Raw genomic sequence first — 23,049 nt, forward strand, 5'->3', positions numbered from 1 at the left:
ACAATCGATCGGTCTTATATTGAGCTTTTATTTATTTTGAGATTGAAAAGGAAAAAAACGTGCTTTAAATTGCGGCAATATTAAAATAATTAAATGAATTGCAAACTTATTTATGATTTTTTTATCTTTATTTGACCCAACAATAATCTCCTATCTGAACAATATTATTTAAGATTTATTATTTGAGAATCAACGCAGCGTCAAAATCAAATTCGAACGTACTATTTATTAATCAACTATTCTATTCTATATAATTAAATTACTCGATTAAAAAACATTGCATCTTCCTCTTATACAACTCTTAATATTATGATTACTTTTTAAAATTCATTCAGAATTTTCCTAGTGAATCAAACTAAAATACAATAATTTTTAAAAAAATTTATTTGTTCTATCATCTATTCATGAACAACTTTCTAACAAAGGAACTAATATTTCCTTCATAAAAATGTCACCAAACCGCGAATTCCTAACATATCTTTATGGAAATAGAGGAAGTATTTAACGGTCTAAACTTCAAATATTATTTTGTTCCCAGTGGGAGTTCTAATCAGAGCGACAGTTACCAAAATTTGACTAGCTCCGTCGAAAATAATTGCCTGAATAGCAGTAACGAAAATTTACAGAACACTAGTTTAATAGGCCTGAACCAAAATTTTGCAGATCGTAATAGTTTTATCGATACTCATAATAGTAGTGCCTTGGATATTGGTGGATCGGAAAATTGGAAATCCCACCGAGAGGATAACCATATCAGTGATGGGGCAAATCATTCCAATGGCAATGATAATCGACTGATTAAAAGAGCAGTATTAGTGGATCGTAACAAAATGTATTATAAGGATAAAAATGGCGTTAATTCTGGAAATTCTGCTGCTCATACCATCGAGAAAAAATCGTTGAAAGCTTCCATGCAAGAAAACAAGAATTGTAAGTTTAAAAAATATAGTTAATTTGATATATATAAATAATGTGATTGATATTGCTTCTAACCCATATTAATTTATAATCTCATTATTTCATATTACCAACTCATTTAAACAAGTTGTAAAAATGCATACCTTAATGAATTAGACCTATTCCAAAATTTTAAAATTTTATCAGGATTACGAACACTAATAACATTTAAATTGAATACCAATATCGCATTCTATTTGATTATTTTTGGGAGACTTCTTTGAATTAATTATTAATAAAATGTCCATTAAATTTTTAATGATTTATTATATTAGTGTGTCGAAAATCTCGATTTTGTCATTTTTAAAATAAGAGTTAAATCATTTTATAAAAAATAATACTTAAACCTCGAGATTTGATCAGAAAGGCTAAACCTCCTTGCCATCTATGTGCGAATGCGAAGGTTTATATTATATTTTTTGGCTAAAATATTTTTTAAGCAAATAAGAACGCCAAGGATCTATTAATATTATTTTCAATATCACTTTAGAAATTTTCTAAGAGATATAAGCAAGATTCCCAATTTTTAGCTTCCTTTTTTATAAATATTTTTTTATGTATACTCCACTCCCATAATTCTTATAATTATAAATATAATGCATTTTTATATATACAATTAATATCTGTTATTTTTTATTCGATATATTACTAATCTTTTTAAATTAAAATCGTTTTTAATTATAAATTGAATTGTTAACTTTTCTTTTTTAAAAAAATATATGGATAAATTTTAAATTTATTAATAAATAAACTTTCTAAAATCAATTTTACTTTTTACGACATTGTTTATGATAAAAAAATTCTAGCTTTGAAGAATAAACTGATGATGAGGCGTCCAATGACGTTGCTGATCGAACAAGGCATTATACCTCGTAATTATAATTTTACCTAATAAATAAACTATGAAGTTTCATTTAATTTTTTTAAAACAATATTTCTTAATTCTCAATTCTTCTTAGTGAGATAGATTGAAACTTTATGGCCGGTACGCCAAGCTTGTACTTGGTTTTGGTCTAAAACCAGACCTTTGGCCCTAGAACTATTAATAATCTTTAAATGCTTTTCGATTATTATTAATATATTTTTCCAACGTAAAGTAAATAAATAAATAAATAGAAATTCTTAGATTTGTAAAAAAAAATTATAGTAAAAATAAAAGTACAATGCACCATCTCGACCATCACAACTAATTAGAAAAATTGAAACCCTTACTTAAAATTTTATTTGCTTACGACTAAATTTCCTAATGAATATTTTAAAATTATAATTATATATATATAAATTATAAATTATAAGCTCTTCAAACACCCGTTAGCATTTACGAAAGGAAACAAAAGTTGGAAAGAGCGAAAACGGGCGACTTTCTCAACCACAAAATACAAAGGCGTCCTGAACGAGCTGAATTGATTCAGCAGCACATTTTAGAAGGTTTTTTATTTTAAATGTTAACACATCATTATAATGATTTGAATTTTATTTTCGCAAAAATCAGGATACTTTGATCCGTTACATTTTGGATTCAATTGATAGACGTCAGTTTTATGTAAAAATAAGAATACCTACAAATATCCATAAAATATAATTTTTGGAAAATTTATGCATTACTCCCTTCCTCAATAATAGGGAATTTATTTATTTTAATTCCCCATAACATATTAGACACTGTGGTGGACCCCCATGTTGCCGAAAAACAAAAAACGCTCAAAAGAGCTCGCCTCATTGATAATCTAAATGATAGGCTATCCCGTAGACCCGGACCTATAGACTTGGTCATGGCTAATTATCTCATTCTTCCCTCCAATGCTAATGATAAAAATCATGATGATGAGAGAGAACTTAAAAACGATCCATATGATCACTCTAATTTTACTGATTGTGATTACGAATCACAGCACAATTTTGACCAAAATTTCTTAGATCGTCATGTTACCGAAACAACCATGAACGATTTTGGGAGCATGTCCTACGATGATTTTGGGATAGATGCATGTAACAAAGGTGAACAAAATCATCTCAATCAAAGTTGTAAGAATAATATAACGAACGACAGTAAAAGGCTGTGTATCAATGATAAAGGAGGCGAAGATGATGCCAGTTTGGGTAAAAATAAATTGAATTTTTTTTATAAAATTTTACCAAAAAAGCTACTATTAAAATTGTGTTCAAAAAACTCTTAATTGGTTTATTTAACTTAACTATATATAATTAAATAATATATTATTCTGATAAGAATTATATTAATATAATAGTAAAATTTTTACTACCAGAAAACTTTGCCTCAACTGAAAGTAGCAATTTCATCATTAATCAACCCTATCCAAAGAATAATAGTATCCAACGTGCTACTTCTCCTTCTAACAACGTTAACCAAAAGGCGGTTTTCAAATTCAAGGCTTCTGACTCCGATTCATCCGTACCTTACCCTCCCCCTTTACCTTTGCAATCCATTTCTAAAAAGATTAATATCAAACAAGCAAACAATTTTAAAAACCAATCCTTATCCAAAAATAATATTACTCATTCACCCAGTTGCATCTTGAGTGATCTTTTTAATCGTACTAACGTTAATACCACCATATTAAATAGTGGATCCAAACCTAAACCCACCTATACCTCGTCCAACAACAATAACGTCATAAACAAGCTAAAAACTATAAAATTTCACGAATACAAAGGACCTCCTTGCACGTCTCCCGGACCTTCTTTAAACTGTAATAGTTTTAATTCCTCGAGTCTTTCCTCTATTCATCCTACAAACAAGGATTCTAATATCGTGACTAACGATTCTTATAACGTTACCTTCAACGGCAGTTGCAACATTATATCGACCTCTATGCCCATCTTACCCCCATGTTCCAATGCTTACGATTTATTGCTTCGGCAGCAAAAATTATTTTTGCAGCTCCAACTGGAATGCCAGCAACAATTAGGTTTAATTAACCACAGTTTGGGCCAAACTAACAACGATAATAAAACTGTTACAAATGACAATAATTCTCATTCTGACAACAAAAAGCCGCAAACTCCCAAGTCTACACAAACTCATGATAATGACAAGGTTAATAAGGCCAAAACACCGATACAAAATTATTATGCCAATAACACGAATAAACAAGCCTCTTCCATTTTTGTTTCCTTATCTAATACCGGGCAAAATTTTAAGAGTGATGGTACTCACACTGGTAATAATAAATCTCAATACACTTCTGCCTATCATAACAATCAATTTCGTCAAAATCAGACTAATTTTAATAAAGAAACCTTGGCGATTCAGTTAGATAACAGTGAGCTTATAAGTAATATTTAATTAATTCTAATTTTGAAAAAGCATAATTATTATTAGGAGTGGAAATTTGTTTTTTTTAAGCAGCGAGATAGGATATGAATACATTAAGATACTGATGAATGCTTTTTCAAAAAGCCAAATATGATACAAGATAGATACAGATACTTAATAAAAAATAGAAGAGGGTATCTAGATACAGATACTTCAAAAAGATACTATAAAAGATAATGTGAAACCTTATATTTTTGAACATAGTGTTAAAAAATTAAGACATAATGCTAAAAAACACTTTATTTATATTCATTTCACTTAATATAATAGTAGTGTATAATGTACTATATTACAATTACGATTTATGAAAATTTTTTATTATAAACGTTATAAAAATTAATAGGACAATGTGATTCGTATAAAGAAAATACCTAAACTATAAAAAAATTTAATAAATCATTATTTTTTAATATAATTAATTTCTTAAATAAGTTATCTGACAATCTATGCCTATTGACAGGGTTTGCAAAGATAAATAGCTGATCAACTAGGGCTGACAAGGGCGAAATAGTTTATTCTTTATCTTTAAAAATAAATTCAAGTTGCTGGTATTGAGACAATTGTCTTTAATATAATTTAATATTTCCAGTTTAATTTTATTACTCTCATTATCTTTAGAAGATATATTATTAAAGCAAAGGCTGGTCAAATGCATTAACCTTGTCCTTAAAAATATTGCTTCATCTCCATCTAATTGTAAAATGAGGATTTAAAATGGTGGCTAATAATCCATCTTATATTCATAATTAAAAATATTATCTAATCCTTTATTCAACCCAATTTCAATGCCTTTAACGAGTGATAGTCAAAGGTGTGAGTTGGTTTGAAGTAAATCATGTATACATCTTTTAATAACATATAAAATTGAGACCAAATCCCCACACTAATTATTTAGCCCCTTAGTTTACCAATATCTTAAGGGATTCATTACTTTAATATATTTCTCAGAATTACATTTTAAGCTATGATTGGTATTGTATTGAACTATTGAAGCAGAAGAAAACTATAAACATTTATTAATATGTATTTATATTAATGCTGTAAACGTTACTTTAAGTCAAGCGCGTTACTAATTATTCAGAAAGTAACGCGTTACTCGTTATTTGAAAAATTAAATATTATATACAAAAATTTCCTATATATAATATAAATAAAATTATACAAAAATAATATATTATAAGATATGATATATTTATAATAATTTTTTATCTATTTTTAACAACTGATTTTCAAAACTTTGATCAGATAAATAAGAGAGTGTCAACACATCTTTCGCCATACTGACCACACGTTCAACTGGCGCAGAGGATGGGAAAGTTGTATTATATTTAATAAATAATAATTTTAATTGAGGGAATTTATTAAAAATAAGAATATTCCTTATTTTGGAAAAAGCTATAGATCATCTTCAATAGAATCTTCATCAGGAGTGAATTATTGCTGATAGTATATATTCATCTTTATAGATGTGTTTGAACTATTGAAAATAAATATAATCAAAATATAAATTGTAAACAACATTTTAACTGTTTACCTTTTCTATGGCTTGTAGGTTAATAAGTTGTTTACAAAACTTGAAACTATTAAAGCAATTTTTTTAAGTTTTAATTATAATAGTTATTGGGAGTGAATTATCCCAAATGCTTTAAAATCGATAAAGCCGTAGCAACAGGTTTCATAACATCTAAAATCATAATTAGAGATGTAAAGGTAGGGAAATTTCACGAATTTTCCCTTAATATAAATATAATGTTTTATTGCAAAAATTATGATTTATATTTTATAATATTTTATTTCCAAAATTATGATTTATAATTTAATTTATTATATCATAAATTTTAAAATAATTTTTATTTTCCTCGTGAGTCTTTAATTGAATGCATGGATATGCCGCACGTGCTTGAATCTGCTTATTAAAGATTTATGCCAAATAGGTTTTATTTGAAAAGGTCATCAAAAAAAAACTAAAAAAATAATTAAATATATAAAATTTAATGATATTTTAGCAACTTTTAAAGAAAGGCAAATATTGAAAGGATATGAATTTTCCTTAAAAATTTCTAGTCCGACAAGATGTAGAGGTCTTGTTATAGTTGCAAAGTGTTGTGGAAAATAATAAAGTTTTGCAAGAAATTGCAATTTCAGTTTATTTATAGATAAACAAAGACGTATTATATTGGACAAAGAAGGCTACTGGATAAATTAGAGTCTGTACTGACTTTTTTTAAATTTATTTATAACAAAATTATAATTGTAGAATCGGATACAGCGGTATTATCTGACGTACTAGAAATATTTTGGGATATAAAAGATGAACTCAATTCATCAACTTTTATTTTTAATGAAAATGATTTGAAAAGTGTTAAGATGCATATTAATAAACTAAAGAAATTTTGTTGTCGAGAATATCATTATGCAACAAATCTTCTGGATCCTAGATATTATGGTGGAAAATTAACAGACCGCGAATTAACAGTAGCTTTAAATTTAATAAATATTATTTCAGGCCAAATTAAATGTGATATTGAAAAAAATTATGAGTAATTTAGCAGAATATCGTTCAAAACAAGGTTTCTATAAAGGTCTAGCATGTGGGAGAGCTCAATCCATACTAAACCACTCATATGGTGTAAAGGGTTGGTTGGGTACAAATCAACCCCTTTGTCATGTGGCAATAAGATGTCTTTCGATCACCCTCAAGTGCCTCATCAGAAAGAGTCTGGTCAGCATTTGGAAAAATTCATTCAAAAAAGAGAAATAGAATAAAGAATCTAAAAATTAATATCAATCAAGCTTAACATGCATTTAAAGGGTCACACAAATACATCATATTCGGGTTATCATCAAAAGAGTTCCGATTTCTATTTATCAATATAAATTGATAATGATGATATTTCAATTACATCCCATTAAGATGTTGATGCCATTTCATTAGCATCCATGAATTTTAAATGTAATTTATAATATATGCTTATTGTAATTAATAAAGTTATCCAAAAAAATGAAATGTTTACAGTGTATTTTTGTCTTTATTTTTTAATTATTCTTATTTCCCTTAGTTCCCCAAATTTAATAAAGTTATTTAATAAAAAAAAATAGTTTATTTTGTGGTTATTTTTTAATTTTCCCTTTTTTCCCCAATTTTCCCGGGGAAATTTCTCCTGAACCAATTTTCCCGGGAAATTTACATCTCTAATCATAATATATACATATCTTATTTTTTAATTAAAACTGACCATACAAAATATATACGAACGATTTGTCATTATCCAAAATCTCTGTAATTCGGATTTATCACAAGATTCGTCAAATTGGTTCATCTCCTTAATAAGACTTTAATTTCACGGAGTTATAAAAAGAGTTTTCCCCTTTTTCCCTTAAAAATGGCTGCTTGAGTTTCGAGACGGTCCTTGTTTATTCTACAGAGGAAATATTTGAGCTGGGACACAATTTTACAAACTTTAGACCTTGTACCCTTAATTTTTTTATTGGCGTAAAAAATGTTTCATATTGTGGTAGATTAAATCACCTTTATCTGAAGAAATATGTAAATACATAATATTCTTTATAACATAAATTATAATATTAGAGAATAAGGAATATGAATTAACATATCGGATTGATTCAATATTAATTAGATTAACAATCTGACTGAAAATTTAACATAAATGAAGGAATTTGATGGTTGATCTGCAAATTATTTATAAAATTTAAAAAATTGACAAAAATTATTTTATAATACAAATAAAATATTTTGAAAAAATTTAAATCAAAAAAAGAAACGCGTTACCGTTACTCGTTACCTCTAGAAGAAGGTAACGAATGGCGTTCCTTTTCTTCAAAAAATTTTATGAAGTTACTTTACAGCACTAATTTATATTATATGTTAAGTATTATTAATAATATATTACCATAAAAAATTTGAACATTGAACAAAATATTATTTGAAAAAATATCAGATAATTATTAGTGGGAAATTTAAAAAAGGAAATGTTTAATATTATTAAACTCGGTTTTAGATTAAATAAACATTTAAATATATCAAAAAAAATAATGACAAATTAAAAATATGCGTATTTTTTTACATATTAAATAGTTAAACATAACAATACTCATTTTTAAAAAGTATTTAAGATACCAAAATGCACAAAAAGATACAAGACACAAATGTATCTTGTAGTTATGATATAAATATTTGCGATACTGCCCAACTCTAATTAATGTAAACTAAATTTAAGAAAATGTTTCATATTATTTCCTTTCTAACTAAAATTAAAAATGTATTATCTTAGATCATCGTGATGATTCAGATAGAATGACAAAGAATGATAATGCTACTAATCAGTCGAATGGTGTATACAAAAACCCCCTTTTCAATATAAGTATGTCTAATCATACTATCGCTCTGAATAACATTAATCATGCGGTTTTTAAATTTAACGACTTGATAGATAACATTCTCGCTTCGTCTTCTTCAAACAACAATCATTCGAATGAGTCATCAAGCCTAAGCATTACATTGAAACATATAGATGATCCGATATATGTATCTAATGGAAACCGTCTTACCCCAAATCATCTGTTAAGAGTCAAAGAGAGGGAAAACATAGAGGATATCGCCAATCGTAACGACATTGTTAGTTCTAATAGCAATGAACTGATAAAGCAACTCATATTTTACAATCAAAGACTGTCGCAATCTTTGCTAAATCGAAGCGCTATAAATAAACAAGCTTTTATTTTGAATACTATCCAAACTAATCAATTCATGAAAACTAACCAAATTAGCCAACAATCCCCTAACATTGCTCCGACAAAGGTAGGTGGTTCTAAGAACATGGATGCATTGAAAAATTCTGTAAACGGTAAAAATGAGAAAACATCGGTGATAGAACCTACTAACCTTATTTCCACCACAATGTCTTTTCCCGATAAAAATTGCACCGATGATAGCGGTTATGTTAATTTTGATTACATTGGTTGTAATACTAATTTAAATAAAAATATCGCTGGCGCTAAAAAAATAGTGAATAACAATTTGGGACGAAAGTGTCCATTGGAGATCTTGACGGTAACTATAGAATTATTTCATATATTGTTATGTCTTAACTTTTCATTACTTTTTCTATTTTTTTAAAATTGTATAAAGTATATTAACAACAAACATACACCTTTTCTTAATATACAAATAAATAAGCATATTGTAATTTATTTTCAAATAGTATTAATCAAAATATTAGGCTTGTGCCGATCCACAAATTTTTCCCTTATCCTATCCAATATTTCTAAATATTACTAAAAAAGTCTATCCGATGCCGATCTGATATTTATATTGATTTTTATTTGTAATCTATCTGAACCAATGTAATGAAAATATCTATAATTCCTATTTAAAAATAGAATTTTCGCTAATGATTGAGTGTATATTTTTATATCCTCCAAAAGTTAATAAGCTCATTTAAAATATTTACAGTGTTTATGGGTGAATGTAGTATTGTTAAGCAGCTTCATTTAGCCGCTAAATTATTACCTAAACCTCGAAATTTTGCCAATAGAAGTCCCAACCTTTCTGCTATCTATGGGCAAAATTAATAAGCTAGAGTAATTTACTAATGGTTAAAATCTTGAATCATTTTTTGAGAATCGTTGAAATTTTAAAATCCTTTTCTTCAAATAATATAACAAAAAATAGTGTAAATTTTTTAACTGTTCTTTTAAACATTACAACAAATATATTGTAATTTAGTTCCTTTATTAATTTCTTATTATGAAATTACTTATAAAATATATATAATCTTAAAATAATCAAAAACAATATAAATATCGGGTCGGTTTTTAAAAAATATCAACCCTATCCGATTGAATATTTAATATCGGCACAGCTCTACAAAACATTAATTCAAAATTTTAAAGGTAACCTATTAAAATTTTACAAAAAAATCAGATTTGTTAGGACCTGCCTGAATTTTTATGTATAAATCCGGTCAAGATATTTTAAACGGGCCGGGCTTTGCATATCTCTATTACCAACTCACCTCACCCATTGTTTAAATTTTTTAATGGTATATTGTAGAGATATACCGATACCACTTTTTGGAGGCCTGTCCGATATTAAATTGATATCTGCCGATTACCGATCTCACGATATCATATGTGACTTTATATTTGTAAACATCATCTATCTCCTTTTTAATAGTATAACATCTATAATTTAACTATACCATATAAGTCATTTAATATTATAATGATCAGTTATAGTTTATATTCATGAATCTATAAGTATATAAAATATTTTTATTGTTAAATCACATATTTATTTAATAACATTAATCTATTTACATATTAAGTAATAAACAAATGAAATTTGAAATTTTCTTTAAATTAAGACGCCATTTTATCCGATCGGAAAATTTTATAATATTGGCCGATAACCAATATTTTAAAAAAGATGAAATATCGGCCCGATCCGATAAAAAATATAGGTACATCCATGGAATATTGACTCGCGCGGGCATAGAAACCCGTCCTTACAGATCTCTATTTATTTGAGTCTTACTTTTTTTAATCTGCTCTCATTTACAAAGCAGTCCATATAAGATTATCTCCAAATTTTGTCTAAATGAAAAAGTCTATTTTAAAAAAGCGATTAAAAGTTAAAAAAAATAATAAAATGTTTTGCAAAGAACATGTTAAATACTTATGAATAAATTCGCGAATAATTTTGAATATTTACGAATATGATCGAGAAAAAATTATTAGAAAGATAATATAGTTTTCTTGTTCTAACTAATTATTTTAAATTACCCTTATTTAAAAAAATTAGGTTCCTGAATTGAGAAGTGAATTGAAGAAACGAAAGTTGCCTGTATCGGGGCCTAAGCCATATCTGTTAGAAAGGTTAAAATCTTTCGTATCCGAAATAATCGCTAATAAAAATTACCCGAAATTGGTAGCCTTTTTAAACGATAAAGTTTGTCACGATAATGATCACATAGGGAAAGATAAATTGCCTAACCTGCCCTCGGGCCATATCCTTACATCCCTCCCTAGCGAATCTCAAAATCAGGGTCCAGCTATATACGATTTTCTATACCTTGGTGATGAGGATAATGAAATTAATAATAAATCTAATTTAGAAGCATCTAAATCTTCTATTCCTTCCAAACCTTTTTATGCGGTCTATGCTGAAACTAAGGATACCCTATCTCAAAAACAGTATAATAATTTAAAATATGAAAAAAAGACCATGAATATAAACGATTTTTTTACTGATATCGGAATAATGTTGTCATCACCTAATACACCATCATTTGATTCTCTTGGCTATTTGGCTGGCAATAATCACAAGCTAAAAAATAATTTGAAACAGTTTTTTCCCAAGGAATTCATGACAAAGACTCAAAAGGCGGCATATCACTGCCAATCATTCGACAATAGGATCAGTTCACTAAATCACAATAATAACCCTTTTAACGGGTTCTTCCCTACCGAATCACATTCTGACGACCAGAGCGTTTTAAATAATAGTAATAATTTTATAACACCCTCATTAAATTTTGCCCACGGTACAAGTCACAATATTATTTCGAATTCGGCTCAGCCGAAATACAATACGGACCTAATAAATTGCATTTCCCCTAATTCGTTCGTCCTGGATGATATCTCGTTTCAAAACAAGAATAATTCTTTCGAAGCAAAAAGTTTTGATATCCGAAGCTCGACTAACGGGCTGCCTTTAAACATAATGATAAAGTTGCAGAGAGAAAAAATAGCCGAATTGCAAAGGCAGCTTAGACGTTCTCAAATAGAACTAGAAAATCAATTAGCTATAGCTTCTTCCAGTCCTAAAGTGTTACCAGTTGGTAGTAAAGACGATATCAAAATAAAGGATCCTTTAAAACTAAAATCATACAAAAGTAAAATTATTACTATTTCCTAGAGCCCTATATAAACAATCCAAAATGACCAACTCGTGTAGGTCTGAGTTGGAAGCCATTCTCTCGGTCCCGTACCTCTATTTTAAAATTTATTTCTGACCCGACTCTGACTTGGCAAAATTATTAAGTTTCCCTTTTGATTTTATAAATATTCTTATTTTTATTTTCTTTCGGCGCTTAAAATTATTCCGTTTTCGTTGAAGTGTACTTTTTCTATAGTCCAATAAAAAAATTATATTCTAAAGGTTCTTTTGGGCAAAAATTTTCTTTGGATCGATCGAACTGATAAAATAGATTTGATGCTAGGGTTCTACTATAACTATTATTTATTTAAGAACTTTAGTTATGGTATGATTATAGTTAATTATTTTGGATTATAAAATTGATTTTATATTTTTAAAAAAATATATTTGCAATTTAATTTCAAAATTGGATGATTTAAAAAAAATTTTTTTTTTAGCATTAGAACAAATTTCTTATGTCGATTCCCCATCTTTATCTTATATCGAAGAAAATATTGTTAATATCATAGATGAAAATACGAATTATATCAATAAATTGATCAATAATCACCGGTCAAATCATGATTACACGAATAACATTGACCAAAACTTTTATCACCAAAGAAATAATCTCATGTATTTGAATGACTCCAAGCAAACGCATTTATCGTCAAATATTACAAAATATGACCAAAATGTAAGATATTAGATCATTAAACCTTTTATTACTGAACTTAATATATGATATAGGTTTTGAGGTATAAGTGGTCATTTTTATTTAAAAAAAATATAATAATTACATGCGTTTACATTATATTTTTCCATGTCTTATTTTGCATAGTATTTTAGTGTTCCATATTCTTAAAACTATTAAGAATTACAAATATCTAGTCATGTGATTTTTAAAATGCAGCTATTTCACTAAATTGTTCTATTTTTTTAAAGCTACTTTTTATAATGCAATTTTTGAATATGGAACATATTCATCTTAATTGATTTTGTTCTATGTCCATTTTTTTCAAAGGTATAAAAATAAGTTTTCCGAGAACACTATTTTAAGGCAAGCTATAATGAGTTGCTTAAATGTCATTCTAAGCATTATCAACAGATAAAAAATATTCCGCGTAATTATTTGTTGAAAATAAATCATGTAAATTTTAAAAACGCTCTTCTCAACAATTGAAAAAAATGGTTATAGAATACTATAATCTTCAGCCGACGAAATAATAAATAAATATACCCAAAATTTGTTATTGTGACTTAATATAAATTAGTAATTAATTTGAATTAAGAAATGACTTTAAACTGAAATTGAATTTAATCGTAATAATAATTGAATTAAAACATGTATTTGAAATTAGTCTTTATTGTAATTAATGGCTTCCTCTATAACCATAATTCATGTTAATATTTAATACAAATCATAAAAACAGTCTATTCAAATGATAATTTATGATTCAAACATAATTAAAACTAAATACGTTAAAATAATTTATAAGTATATATTTTATAAGGATTGACCTTTCAGATATAACGGTATTTTATTAGGAATTCATTCTTTAATTGTATTGTAAATTGCTACCAACAAGTTAGGTTTTTGCGATGCGAGATTTAAATAGATATGGGTGAAGGCATAATTTAGAGAGTGGAATCTTATAATTAAATTACCATTTCTATTTTGTATGCGTCATTTTGAATTTACAATTACGACTTCTATCCGAGAAGTTAACTAAATTTTAATTCAGCATATATTGTATACATTTATTGCTATATTTTTTAGAATGATTCCAATATTCATGACTCTACTCTAACATATCAACAATTAACTTTAACAACACAAGGACAGCATGGTATGAATTTTATTTAAAATAACATAATTTAGTGTTTATTTATATAATTTATAGACTACCGTTCTAGTGTCAATCAAATGGATCTTAACGACATTCAAAGTGACATATCAACTTTATGCAATAACTGTTCTTATGATTCTAATTACAGTTCTGAATTAAACATATATTCCAACAATAATACAAATAACGACACCCTATCACGTGAGCATTACTTTTATAATGACCAACCTATTGAAGGGCCCATATTTCTTAATGCAAACCAATACACTCCGCCTGAATATAAAAATGATCAATCAACCATAAATCTTAATATCAAGTACGAAGACAAAGCCACTTTTGGTGAATGTAACAATGATCCAATAACTAATGACCTACCCGTCATCAATTACTCTTATAATAATAATTATTATAAATCGTCGTGTAATATCAATAATTCTGACTTATTAGATCTCTTTCCTCCTATGGAGGACTTGGAAATGATGTCACGTGCTTTGTCACCGCTAGATATAAATTCACTCTTCCTAGTAGGGGGACAAATTGAATAGGTTTTAGCTTATTTGTAAGATGATGCAAAATAGGAATAGTTGAACAAATTGTATATATACTAAAGAATATCACCAAGAACAATCTTATTCAACAGCTGGGCGATCGTGCTTTTACAGCTTACAAAACCAAAATTTTAACGTAAATTGTCCCGACTTTTATATTTTATTATCATTTCTCTATTTCTTATAATGAATTTCGGATGTTAGAAATATCTTCCAATTTTTTTTCTTGGCACTTTGCATTCTTTTTTTTGTGACAATACACTTCGTCATTTTTATAAATTTTTTTTTGTGAACCTTAGACAAGATATCATGCTTAAAATACCTATTCGTTATTTATTAAAAAAATATTTTTTTTGAATAGTTTACCAACTTACTATTTAATTTTGAATTTAAGTAAGAATATAAAGAAAATTGAATTATCATCTACACAATTTAAAAAAACATCGCCAACAATAAATAAGCTTTGAAATTTTATTAAACTTCAGAAATATATTTTTTTTCTTCTCATTTTTATATATTCGTATTAATTTAAAAATTTTAAATATAAATTGACGATATTGAAAATCTTCTATAATTGGTTCTCTGTAAAAAAAATTTAATTTATTTTATATATACCCCTCCCCCCTCAATATTTTTATATAAAATGTATATTATTTCTAATTCTGATGTGAATATTAGTTTTACACAATTTTTTTGTTTGAATTTAAATATTATATCTGATTTTTGAAATAAACTACAAAAAGAAATTGACGTTTTATTTTTTAAAATAATTTTACAAAATATTATTTTATTAGTAAATTGAAAATATAATATAAAAGGAGTGACAATAATAATATGGATTTGCTATTGAGTTCATATTTTTAGCTAGCTATAGTTCAGCTCATATAGATGCATTTTTATCATCAATTTTAATATATTTGTTAAAAAATACCAATTTTATATAAAAAAAACATCTTATCTGTTAGAAATAATTGGATAATTTTCAAGTTTCCATATTAACTTCATAAATAATCTTCTTAACTTCGAGATCTTTTTTGACTTTACATTTGTTATCATTAGAGTTAGCAGCTTGATTTAAATCGTTTGGTCGACTTAACTGATCTATTTCTTTGTTTATTATCACGTCTATATCATCGGCATCTAAGTTTTGCTCCCTACTTCCTCCTAACCCGTTCATATTTGGAATACCCTTATTTGGGTTTTTACCACCTTTTTTGAAATTTTTTCTTTTAGGACTAAAATTATTGTTATAGTTATTGCGATTAAAACGATTTTTAGGAGACTGGTAGTATAAAAATTTGTTGTCCTGCCTTATCTCCACGGGTAACGGTGGTAATTTTCTAATACCTTTATTTTTTTTCGTATTTTGAGGTTTAGACACAATTTTTTCCGAATCTCTTTTAACGTTTAAATCATTGCTGGATCCCGAAATAATGTTTTCATTTATATCATCATTCATGATTGCGGGAGAAATAGGAATAGGATGTGTAGGAGGAGCGACAGTATCTAGTTAATTATATTATATTGTATACAATTTTGTTTATTTTTAAAGAAAAAATATCCTTCAAAGAGATTTTAATGTTATACTCGTCAGAATATTTAATTTTCTAAAAAATAGGTGAAATATCCTACCCTGACAAAATAATTATAAACGATTTAATTATTTTACAATATCCTTTACTAATTTTCAAAAATTTTGTGTTAAAGGGTATAAAATTATACTTTTTATTGATAGTGGGATAATTTAATGATAAAAAAAAGGAAATTTTCTATCCTCAATTGTGCCTATGGTAATTAGTAGGGATGTACCGATATTTTTATCGGATCGGACCGATATTTCATCTATTTTAAAATATCGGTTATCGTCCAATATTTAAAATGTTCCGATCCGATAAATGGCGTTTTTAACCAAAATAAAATGTTATAAATTTTTTTAAAAAGTTATATTAAAAAACCATTTACCATTTATTTTTATAAATAAAATCGAAATCCATTTTTATGTTTATTTAATAATTAATTAATAAACATTCTGCCATATAGTTATTTTTTTGAGCATTGTTTATAAAAGTGTGCGATAATCTCTTCCGAATCTGTTTTTAGTGAAGCTGGTGATATTGACTTCCATCGCCGCAGGCTGACCTTTGATAAATTGGAAATTTTGGTATTTCTAAAAAGAAATCTTCGATATATTAATTTTAAATATTTATTTCAAATTTTATAATATATTTTATTACTTATATAAATAGATTAATGTTAATAAAAATATCTTATACACTTTTAGAATTGCAATTGAATTGAATATAAACTATAACTGATCATTATAATATATTTAAATGACATATGTTTTATAGATAATAAAAAGCATATTAAAAATTAAAACCATTGATTAGATATGATATCGATTTAATATAGGGAATATTGGATCGGATCGGCCTCCAAAAAGTGGTATCGGTACACCTCTAGTTATTAGGTGACATTCAAAGAAATATCTCATTAGGATCCTGAAATAATTTATTAAATAAATAAGTCCCCTGTTGATGGTTGCCGATTAATGTTATAATTTGGGGCAGTAATAATATTGTAGCCACTGGATTTAGAAAATTGAGGGTAATCATGGTTTTTCAATAACTACTAATATCTTTAAATGACTGATGTACTATCTCATATAGGTAATATTATAATCAATAATAAAAACCTTCCTTACAGAAAAGCGAATTTCATTTTTGAAGATGGAAATTCTGTTATAATTGTCACGCCTTAGTCAGTAATAATTTTAATGGCGATGTATAGATCTTAATTTTTATCGTAGGCCGCCCGTCTCAAAATCTTAATTTAAAAAATGAGGTATTTTTTAATAAAAAGATAAAAACATTATTTTTTGTTATTTTTTAAATTTATTTATATTTTTCCAGCCTGATCCCCAGAACGATTTTTTTAGACCCGAGTCGTCCAGCTTCAGGCTGACTTGCAAGACTCTAGTCAAGAGTAGGGAAGTAAATTTCCTTTAAAAAGTTATTTTGCAGTCCAATATTGATTTTTTTCCATGTTTTTAAAAATATATAAACTATTAATATATTATTTAAACAAGTAACATAATTTCAATTGTTTAATTATTCTCATTTGAAGATCCATATCTTTAAATTCTGGCCATTTGTCACTTGTCTCGCAACACCTAAATCTAGATATCCAGAAAATCAGTCTATAACATCTAATCTTTTATCAACCTCATTGTCTTAAAAATTAAATCCGCAATAACTTGGATCAAGTATATGAGCAGGGTAATATGTGTCCCGGCAGCAAAGTATTTTTCGTTTTATTTTTTTTTAAATTGTTCGATCTCTCTATAAGAGGTCTCCCTGATGTTTAAGGAACGTCATATAGATTCGAATTGCTCTTCCACCACCTCTATTTAGAAATGACGATAAAATTGTATAAGCTGAGATCATTTAAAAAGCTTCCTTATCAAGAAGATTATATCTCTATAAAAATATGGAGTATTGCCGTAATTTTTTTTATTTTTTCGCAACTATTAATTATCAAAACTATACTGCCCAACGAGTTGAGTGGGCTAGGCATCCTTAAGATAACAATCCTAGTTATATCTTTAAGTAGTTGTTTTTCCTTAAATGTGTAAAAGAATGTTGAATTTTACATTAGTTATAATACTTTGGGTTTTTGCTAGTAAAATTTAAATTGGCAATATATTATAAGCTAGATCCTTTAAAAGCAAATTAAGTCCATCAGATGTAGACCCAATGTGATAATTGGATATTTAATTCTCACAAGTATCTAGGCTTTCTTAATTATTTATCATAATGTAAATTTTTGTATTCTATTTCTTAAATTGTTTTATTACTTTAATAAATTCACTAGATAAACATATTCTCCCGTATGCATATTGATCCGTGTTTCAATTAATTTGTAGAAAAAGGAACTTGGGATTACTATAATAAAATTTATAATACACTCCATTAGTGTTATTAAACTCTCGATTTGAGCCTCTTTTTAAAAAACGGCTAATTCAATATTTTATCCAGAAAAATATTACGCAAGCCTGGGGTTTTGCTCATAGATGACGGAAAGGTTTGAATATTTATAACTAAATCAAGAGACTTAGGTAATATTTTCCTGGCCAAAATATTGGGTTAGCATTTTTAAAAATGGGCTCAAATTAAACTGTTTAAGAACACTACATTCCACTCATTAATAAATGTCAAATTTTCAGGGCTGTGAACCCTCTTTCTAAAAAAAGGGATTCAGGTTTGGGTTTTGATTCAGTGAAATATCTCTTAACCAGGTTCGGGTTCATGGTTCAGAAAAATAAAGACATATAAAATCTAGTAAAAATAACATAAACTACAGTTTTTATAAACTTTATTTTACTATATTTAGGCCTTGCCATAAAATAATATATCATTATAACTAGAATATAAGCAAATTATCATGATATCTTACAAAATCGAGATGCAAATTTAAAATATTGATTTTTTATGCTTAATTGCAATTAATAAAGCTATATTACCTTGTGATTATATTATTTTCTTTGATCTTATTTTAATTTAATAATCCAACACAAAAATAAATATTCCTAAAATATATATTATCTATTATTTAAAACCAAAATATGCTGGTAAAATTTTTACATAAAATGGAATACTCTAAAATATAAAGGATTTCACGCAAAATAATTTTCACCAAAAAATATTTTTATATTGAAAATAAAGAAAAAAAAGTTATATGTTTTAAATAATTTGCATGTTTTTATATCTTAAATAAAAATTAATATTTTTAAAAAAGTTTCGAATTAAATGACGAATTTAATCATCTGGCTCATATTCCGATTCTTGAAATGTCTTCATGCCATATTATGACAATAATATATAGATCTGATTAAAACTTTTTATATTTGAATTGAAGTGAACCATACAAGCTTAGAGATGGAAAAGATTTAAAATACGAAACATAAGAAAAGAGTTAAACAACCAAGAAATATAATGTTTTTTAAAATAATTATTAAAATTACTTTTAATCTCCAAATCAATATGATCTACAGAGTTACCTTTTGAGTCCGAGGGTTCATTGGAGTTCATCTTATCTTAATTTATTTTTTAAATATAGAAAATACCCATATTCAAGTATATTCTTTCTGAAAAAGCTAAATTGTATTTTTGATGAATTTTATATATTTTTTAATTTGAATAGATTCAAATAAATTTATCGTAAAGTATATATATATATATATTTATTTCAATTACTCTGAATAACAAAAATCCATTGTAGAAATATAATTTTAATTATTTTGAAAGAAATAATAACATAATAATATTTAGAATCCTTAAAAACCGTCAGGATTTTTTTTCATTATTAAGAACAAGAAGGTCAACCGGTCCTTAGACATCGTAGTGGAGATAAAATACGCTAATTCTATTTGGTTTCTAAACTCTATCGGAATGTGACCATTTTAGAAAAGATTTCGGATCGCGGAGAGGTCAAAACCTGTCCAGTTAGCCTTCAAATGTTCCGAAATAAATTCCAAATCTTTTAATATAAAATTATTTCCTTTTCTAAAAAACCTAATTGTTTTTCGGTATCCAAAATGATGTCCTTTTTATCTTTGGCGATATTTATTTTGGGTTGATTCTCGTTACCAAAGATTAGGGCTTTAAGAGACTGGTCTACCGTTAAATCGGTCTTAACCATCACTATAAAAACACCCCCAAATGTTCTTTTACGCTTTCCATCCTTAAAAATTATTTTTTTTATAAAGATTTAAAAAATAATAATTTTGAAATTTCTAAATAAATGACAGCGACCTCCAGAGGTAACATTTGCACGGCCCGTTGAGGTTTTATATTTTCAGGTTCTGCGACCCGGATTTTTTAAAAAAATATATAGAAAAATAATTAATTCCTTTTTTTTGATTTTAAAATGAGTTAAGAGCTTCAAAATTTCCCCAAACCACTAATTTAAATTTAAAAAAAACTAAGTGTTTAATTAATTATTAAAATTTATCGCATTTTAAAAGGTCTATTATTTTTCAGTTTTATGTTAAAAAAATCCGTTTTTATTAATGTATCAGATCTCCGAGTCTTCCCTCTTTGGAGTTAGGTTAAATTTTTTTATATGATAACGTATTTATTTTAGAGAATTAGTAGGATATGATTATTATTAATTCTAAATAGAAAAAATTACAATTAATTTAGCATTTTCTGAATTTCCTTAAAGAGTTCATAATTAAATATTTATTTTTTAATTAGAGCATTTTTAATAGTGGGTGCATATAGTCAAAAAAAGAAGTGTTATTTCAATATCCCTCTAAGTTAACAAATTTTTTTAAATTAATTAACATTCTATGAATCCTTTTAAAAAGCTAAACATGATTCTGCCTTCATTTTTAACAGCGCATAATTATCAAGGATACCTAGAAGTGCATAATTTAGTAATAAAAAGTGTTTTTTTTAAATATTTTATTAATTTACCTAATGCTTATATAATAGGGGATGTGCAGTTTTCAGTGTGTAGTTTTGTCACACCCTTACTGACTTACTGGGGTGTAGAACTAAATGTCCTTTCATATATAAACTAAAAAAACCCTAATTGCAGGTCCTAGAAATATAAAAAAATGCAAAATAAAATATTTAATTACTTATAAATAAACTACATTTTATCTTAATTCTAAATTTAAGAGTGCTAATTAATATTTAATTATTAGAGAGTTTAAAATATTTAATTACTAATGTATAGAGTCCTCCCATTTTTTGAATGGCATCTGTTTCACATAGTATTTGACAAGTTTTGAGGGCACCTAAATTATTCACTATTTTTTCTATAAAAAACATAACACTTAATCACAAATAAACATATAATATTTATAATTATATAATTTTTTAAATATTTTAACCTATTAAGTCTATATTCGATTCTTCTAAATATTTGGATATAATAGTCACTGCAGTTTTGGAATCTGTGTCATGGGAAAAACCAATATTCTTGTAAAATCTTTCATATCCAGATTTAATTGAGTAGGCATTTAATCTATATACAACATGTTTTCTTCTCTGTCCAAGTGTTTGATCACCAAATTTTTTAATAATTTCTTCATAGTTTTCAATACCTTTGTTATATTTATTGTGCTTATAATGGTTCTTTTTTTCATTAATATTGCATTTTAAATTGGTATCTATGGTATCACCTTTGCTAATATTATCATTTATATTTGCTCTAAAAATATTATTTTTGCAGTTAAATTTTATTTTATCATTATAATCATCTTTATTACTATAATTATGATTTAATTTTTTTATTTTATTTCTATTTTTATATGCATTATTTATAATTGGCATAATATCTGGAGAAGTATAATAACATTCTGGCCCCAAATTTTTACTACGTTTAATGCCATTAACAAATGCTACAGTGTCCATTTGGCTTATTAGATTTTGGTCCATGATAACATCAGACCAAATGTTATTTATTTTTAGATTTGTATTTTTACTAAAGCCAATATCCTTTATTTTTTTTAAATCTTTAATAGTTTTTCTTCTAAAATCAACTGAATGGTTAGATAATTCATCATATTCTAGAAAAAGTAAAGTAGGATCGTCATTGTCACTTGATATACATTCTCCATCACTTTCTAGAATAGTTCTGCTATTGGACTAAATAAATAATTGTTTAAATATTATTATGCAATCAATTATTACTGTATCACAAAATGAACCATTTACATTCATCTTTAGAAATTATTAAAATTCGAATTCGGGATAGATATTAATTAATTCTTACTTAATTGATTTTGATTTATCAAAGATAGTTGCTAAACCCTGACCAGACCAAAAACATATGCTATTTTTTTAAATAAATGCAAATTTAGAATAATTTTAAAGACCGTGAACTATATTTCCGTTTTACCTGTGAACTTTAATAAAAAGAAGTAAGGAATTATTTCAAAAAATTGTGGCCGATTACTTGTATGAATGATGGAAAAGTTGATTATTATATTGCAAACAAAATAATGGGGATTATGTGTCTTCAAGTTACAATATTATTATACAATATTTGCTTTCAAATCTCACAATTTGTCTCAAGCCAATAAATGATGTCAGGTTATTTATGAAAATACTCATTTTTGATATCCCATGTATGGAGCTTTTGATAAGGGAATAAAACCAAATTCTTTTTAGCAGTTATAGTGCCTAAAACTAAATAATGATTGTTAGACTTGAAATTTACATATGATAGGATATGTTTTATTCAAAGACCGGCCTTGGTATGCGAGCCGTATTTTTTTAATTAGACCCACCGTGCTGGGCCAAAAAATAATTTTTTTATAAATACCTGGGCCAGGCCTAATAATAATTTTTTTAATATCCTAGCGTAGCTGAATATTTACGATCGTTATTATTATCTATAAAAATT

At 26.5% G+C, this 23,049-nt stretch overlaps 2 protein-coding genes across 3 annotated transcripts; one reads left to right on the plus strand and one right to left on the minus strand.

Moving 5' to 3' along the window:
• The first annotated feature begins 307 nt into the window (after positions 1-307).
• Positions 308-15,250, plus strand: LOC135922910 (putative uncharacterized protein DDB_G0282133). The gene is made up of 11 exons (XM_065457435.1): positions 308-930; positions 1,764-1,829; positions 2,254-2,385; positions 2,617-3,057; positions 3,225-4,253; positions 8,587-8,676; positions 8,746-9,365; positions 11,118-12,210; positions 12,692-12,930; positions 14,014-14,083; positions 14,138-15,250. The coding sequence occupies exons 1-11, from the start codon at positions 483-485 to the stop codon at positions 14,626-14,628; spliced, it is 4,719 nt and encodes a 1,572-aa protein (XP_065313507.1). The 5' UTR covers positions 308-482; the 3' UTR covers positions 14,629-15,250.
• Positions 15,224-22,430, minus strand: LOC135922536 (uncharacterized). 2 transcript variants are annotated; one of them, XM_065456915.1, is made up of 7 exons: positions 22,335-22,430; positions 21,533-22,289; positions 21,366-21,457; positions 20,205-20,373; positions 19,655-19,726; positions 18,488-18,575; positions 16,667-16,810 (listed from the first exon to the last, which is right to left on the minus strand). In XM_065456915.1, the coding sequence occupies exons 1-7, from the start codon at positions 22,362-22,364 to the stop codon at positions 16,672-16,674; spliced, it is 1,347 nt and encodes a 448-aa protein (XP_065312987.1). In that variant the 5' UTR covers positions 22,365-22,430; the 3' UTR covers positions 16,667-16,671. The 2 variants fall into 2 exon arrangements, with proteins under 2 accessions (XP_065312986.1, XP_065312987.1); XM_065456914.1 differs by lacking the exons at positions 16,667-16,810; positions 18,488-18,575 and adding an exon at positions 15,224-16,137.
• Positions 22,431-23,049: the final 619 nt, after the last annotated feature.

The sequence above is a fragment of the Gordionus sp. m RMFG-2023 genome, chromosome 1 (genome assembly GCF_954871325.1).
Source record: "Gordionus sp. m RMFG-2023 chromosome 1, tfGorSpeb1-WG-v2, whole genome shotgun sequence".
NCBI classification, from domain to species: domain Eukaryota; kingdom Metazoa; phylum Nematomorpha; class Gordioida; order Chordodea; family Parachordodidae; genus Gordionus; species Gordionus sp. m RMFG-2023.

What these genes read in the sequence shown, in the direction of transcription:
- LOC135922910 (XM_065457435.1), top strand. Translation starts at nt 483, where the DNA reads ATGGAAATAGAGGAAGTATTTAACGGTCTAAACTTCAAATATTATTTT. An exon ending in GTCCATTGGAGATCTTGACG is followed by an intron (nt 9,366 to 11,117) that starts GTAACTATAGAA and finishes TAAAAAAATTAG; the next exon opens with GTTCCTGAATTGAGAAGTGA. An exon ending in AACAACACAAGGACAGCATG is followed by an intron (nt 14,084 to 14,137) that starts GTATGAATTTTA and finishes TATAATTTATAG; the next exon opens with ACTACCGTTCTAGTGTCAAT.
- LOC135922536 (XM_065456914.1), bottom strand. Translation starts at nt 22,364, where the DNA reads ATGAATGTAAATGGTTCATTTTGTGATACA. An exon ending in ATGGTTCATTTTGTGATACA is followed by an intron (nt 22,290 to 22,334) that starts GTAATAATTGAT and finishes TTATTTATTTAG; the next exon opens with TCCAATAGCAGAACTATTCT. An exon ending in ATCGAATATAGACTTAATAG is followed by an intron (nt 21,458 to 21,532) that starts GTTAAAATATTT and finishes TGTTTTTTATAG; the next exon opens with AAAAAATAGTGAATAATTTA.